This window comes from Myotis brandtii, unplaced genomic scaffold (genome assembly GCF_000412655.1).
Source record: "Myotis brandtii unplaced genomic scaffold, ASM41265v1 scaffold4672, whole genome shotgun sequence".
NCBI lineage: Eukaryota > Metazoa > Chordata > Mammalia > Chiroptera > Vespertilionidae > Myotis > Myotis brandtii.
In genome coordinates, this window is record NW_005367850.1 from 5,565 (window position 1) to 10,869 (window position 5,305).

The 5,305-nt window shown below is 39.7% G+C and overlaps 1 gene segment (V, D, J or C); it reads left to right on the forward strand.

Annotated features, from left to right (window-relative positions):
• Window positions 1-4,405: 4,405 nt before the first annotated feature.
• On the forward strand, window positions 4,406-5,002 carry LOC106727696. The segment is given in 2 exon segments: window positions 4,406-4,489; window positions 4,656-5,002. Coding segments are annotated over 2 exon segments (399 nt in total).
• Window positions 5,003-5,305: the final 303 nt, after the last annotated feature.

Consider the following 5,305-nt stretch of genomic DNA (forward strand, 5'->3'; position numbering starts at 1 on the left):
AGGGTAATGAAACAGTTGTATATCTTGATTGTGGCAGTGAATCTATACATAGGATGCACATAAATACATGAATCTGTACGTATGTAAAATTGCATAGAACCACACACACAGACACACACACACGTGCATGTAAAAGTGTGGAAATTTAAATAATCTCTGTGGATGTAGCAACATTAATTTCTTGGTTTAGATACCACTGGAGGAGATGGGGTGAAGAGTACTTGGGATCTTCCTATACATTTTTGGAACTTCCATGAATCTATAATTATCTCAAATTAAAAATGTTTTTAAAAATTAAACAATTTTTGTAAAGCTCACACTGTGAATCAACTCCTTTGGCTCTGTTTCACATCACCATTCTGCCCCTTGGTCTTTTTAGTTCCTATCCTGTGAAGAGCTCTGGCACTAATCTTGTAGTTATTTCTCTCATCTTCTATCTAAGATCCACATATTTGGAAACAGAAAAACTGCCCTTAAAATATCATTTGTCAGCGTCAGAGTTTGCTAAGGGTGGCTAGAATAAATCAAATCAATGATAAATTGTATACAAGCTAGTATCATACATTTCACTGAAAAATAATTCAGTCTGCAAAGAAAAAGCCAAACAACAACAAACATTGTTCGTACTGTCAGTGCAATGAACTATGTGTGGCTTATTTTTTCTTGCTACGGAGTGGGCGAAGGGATGGAGTGACATTAAAGCAGTGTATCTGTGAGTTGATGCTCTTTTTCTGGGTTGTAGCTAATGGGGAGCAGAGTGTGGTATTATGACAAGTTCAAAGGGAATTTATATGAAGGGTGACAACTTCAATAAGATAAACATATGTTCAAAGACAAAATCCAATAACGTGTCATAGAACCAAACAAATTAGGCAACTAGTTCTGCCATACCTATCTTAGCCTAACGTTACTAATTTCAATAGTCACAGAAACAGCTTGGAACTTAAGTCAGGATATTACTGAGGTTACTTTTTATAAGGCAAAAAATAAATAAATAAACATATGTTCAAAGACAAAATCCAATAATGTGTCATAGAACCAAACAAATTAAGCAACTAGTTCTGCCATACATATCTTAGCCTAATGTTCTAATTTCAATAGTCATAGAAACAGCTTGGAACCTAAGTCAGGATATTACTGAGGTTACTTTTTATAAGGCAACTATTCTCTAAATCCAGTAGCTCTTGTTTGTATAGTAATGTGATATTGTCTAAATAGGATTACTTAGAAATTTTTACATATTTGTTTAAAACTAGACATGCTGATTCTAAAATTCAAGTGAAGACTAAATATGCAGAAAATCAGAAACAGTTTTAAAGCAGAAGAACAATGGAGGTGGGGTAGAGACAAGCTGTATCAGACATTAAATAGTATTATGAAGCTCGAATAATTAAAAATAGTTTGTACTAGCAAATGCAAAACTAAACAGACTAATAGAAGAGAGAATAAAGAAATAGAAACAAAGTACTTACTATAGGAAACTCTTAGGGGGAAATAATAGATTTTAGCAAATAATGTTGAGGCAATTGATGAGCCACTTCAAAAAAATCAAATGCCTACTTTACTTTTTAGATCAAAATAATTCCAAATACTAGACTTGAAGTGTTAAATTTTAAACAAAATAAAAATTTTCAGGATTTAAAAAAATTGTCTTGGAGTGAGTCAAGACAAGGCTCAAACTTCATATCAGAATAAGAAGAATGCATTTGAATAAACAATAAATAAGTATATGAAGCAAACATTTCAACATGGCAAAATACCAACAAAGAGCCAAAATCAAATGCAAACTTGAATAAAAAGATGCAAAAATAGAGAAAATATAACTTTAATATGTAAAGAACTTTTGTAAACAAGATTAACTTTCCAAAAGAAAATTGCATTGATAACATAATAGCTATTATAAATCATGTTTGCTATGTTCTAGCCATTTCTTTATTTTATCTACCTAATTAATCTGTTTATTTGCTGTCTAGCTATCTGTCTAAACACATATTTCAAATGATACAGCAATTCTATAAGATGTGTACTATTCTCTCTCAATTACTCAGTTGATGAAACTAGGTCACAAGGAGTCCCTGAGCAACTGGTTCAGAATCCCATAGCAAATAAACCATAGAGCTATAGTGTTGACTCCAAAGCTAACAAACAGAATTTTGGATAGACTTTTCAAAGAAAAACATGCAAATAGATTTAAAAATTATTTTTAGCCCTATCGGTGTGAACCACTGGTTGAGCACCAACCTATGAACCAGGAGGTCATGGTTCAAAACCAGGAGAGGGCACATGCCCAAGTTGCAGGTTCAATTCCCAGTGGGAGGCATGCAGGAGGCAGTCAATTAATGATTCTCTCTCATTGTTGATGTTTCCATCTCTCTCTTCCTTTCCCTTCCTCTCTGAAATCAATAAAAAATATTTTTTTAAAACATTTTTAAATTCCAGCTTCACCAATAACAGATTTAAAAATGGTAGTCTGAATTAGCATTTTTCATCTACTAAATTAAGAATGATGAAGAAGTTTGATTATATAATGTGGTGGCAAGGGAGTGGAGAAACAGACACTCTGACACAATGAAAATTGCCATTATTTGTTTAGGGGCATTTGGCAATACTTATTAAACGAAAAATGTATGTATTCTTTGTTGTAGTTTTCATACTTTCAAAAATGTTTATATTCATGTTGGCAAAAATCTTTGTATGAGGATATTTATTTTAGTACTAGAGGCCCAGTGCATGAAATTCGTGCATGAGGGGGCATCCCTCAGCTCGGCCTGCACCCTCTCCAATCTGGGACCCTTGGAGAATGTCTGACTACCTCTAGCAACCTGGGACTGCTGGCTCCTAACTGCTCACCTGCCTGCCTGCCTGCCTGCCTGCCTGATCGCCCCTAACCACCTTTGCCTGCCTGTCTGATTGCCCCTAACTGCTCCCCTGTTGGCCTGATCACCCCTAAGCGCCTCTGCCTTGGCCCACACCCAGGACCCAGGATTCCCTCCTCTGGCCAGTTACAGGCATCCAGGACCCTGGCCGGCTTTGCTCGAGCTGGCTGCAGCTGCTGGGGACTGTGGGCAGGCAGCTTTGCCCAGGCCACAGACTCAGGCATCTGGGACTGCGAGGCAGGTGGTTTGTCCCTCTTCTGGGCTGCAGGTGTAGGCTCAGCCACTGGCACTCGGGACCACGGGATGGGCGGCTTGTCCCTCTCCCGGGCTGCAGCCCCAGCCGCTGGTTTGTCCCTCTTCTGGACCGCAGCCTGGCTGGTCCCCATTCTTCTCTCTAGAGCTCATTTGTGCCTGACTGGTCCCCATTCCTCTCTCCCCAGTGTTGAGTGTCTGAGCAGTTCCGGCGTGAGGGCATGAGGGCATGAGGGCATGGTGACCATTTGCATATTAGCTCTTTATTATATAGGATACTATGTGGTAGTAAAAAAATCAGAAATAATCTAAATTTGAAAAAATACAAAGCTGCTTAAGTAAAATTTGGTATATCCATATAATGGTATGCTATGTAGCCATTTTACATGGGGAAAAAGCAAATCACAGAAAGGAAAATATAGATTTGTTTGATAATAATGAGTGTGTGTTAGAATACTTGCCTCTGTGAATGAACTGTGGCACTAAAGGATAAATGAGGAAGGAAGACTTCTACTGCATGTTATTTATATTATGTAAAATGTTTATGATTTGCATGGATAATAGTCACCCCTCCCCACCAGTTCTCCACCCCCACAGTGACTTTCTGACCTCTCTGAGGTCTAGAAATGGAGTTCTCTTCCCTCTGCATCCTCTTCTCTCCCTGTCTCCTAAGAACTATCAAGTCTGTGACTCACTTGGTCCCTGTAACCAGGCATAAAATTATTTGAAGAAATGGATTTCTTAACTTATGTTCCCAATTCTCTGTCAAAGAGGTTTCTAGACATATTCATAACCCAGTTAAATACCCCCTTTTTCAGTACTCTAGTCCTTTTAAGATTTCACCTGCTGAGATTCTTGTGTATTATAAAGAGAAACATAATCAATTACATCTACACTTTTATGACTCTTTTATAACATCTGGTAGTAGTTCTGTTTTAAAGGCTATATAGCGAACATAGAAACAATTAAAAGTGCAAATAAGAGAAGGCTTTTCTGGGTACTCTTCAAACTTCATCTATACCACCAAATACCCAAATGTCCTTCCCTCAATCTTTCATTGTAGGTGTGGTGAAATGGGTACTAGGCAATTGTATTTACGACCACAAGGTGGCAGTGGTTTCATTCCTCTCATTCCACAAACATCTTGCATGTCAAAAGCATGACAGCTACTAGATTTGCTTTTGATTGGCTCAGCCACCAACAAAAAGGCTTTCTTGGGCATGAGAAAATGAGAACTAAGACACAGAAACAGTTCCTCAGAGAAGAGACGTTTTGGAATCATTACAAGCTGCATCAAGACAGATATCAGATGGAGAACATGCTGGAGTGTGCAATCATAGTCTTGTGGCTTCAGCTTGGCTGTAAGTTAGAGGATCAGAGATGAGAACCATAAGGTCCCATTTATCCAAAGCTGGGAAGATGAGATAAGGGTTTAGTTTTGGCTCATCCCAGGTTTCTCATTGGTATTTTTCAAAGCTGCTGAACTTAAAAGCTTTGTTTCATTTCTGTTTTTGTTTTCCTGAACAGGGTTGAGTGGAGAAGACCAGGTGGAGCAGAGTCCTCAGACCCTGAGGGTCCAGGAGGGAGACAATGTCAGTCTCACCTGCAGTTACACAGTCAGCACTTTTAGAGGGCTCCAGTGGTACCGGCAGGATCCCGGGGAAGGCCCCGAACACCTCTTCCTCCTGTATTCAGTTGGGAAAGGACAGCAGAAGGGAAGACTAAGCGTCTCACTATCACAGAAGGAAAGTTCTCTGCACATCACAACCCCTAAGGCTGAAGACTCAGCCACTTACCTCTGTGCTGTGGAGCCACAGTGCTCCCCGGGCACCTGCAGCCTGTACCAAAACCCTGCAGCAGGGGCCCTGGAATAAGGGCATCTCTGTTGTTTTTCCTCCTCGATGAAGTATTTACTTAGCACCCAGAACCTCTTTCCAAGTGGTGCTATTGAGAATGAAGTCTCATGGCACAGCCAGATGGCAGAGAGCACTGTTCGTTCTGACCAGGCATCCTGGGCCCCTCTGCGTGTTCATGGGTCAGGCTGCTTTTCATAGCAGCCCAGAGCGTCCTTCACATGGACTGAGATGGGATAGCTGTGATATGGACAGTCTTGGTTTCCCGACTTGGGCCACTTGAAAAGAAACTTCACAGGAATACACTTTGCCCTGAAATTTCTT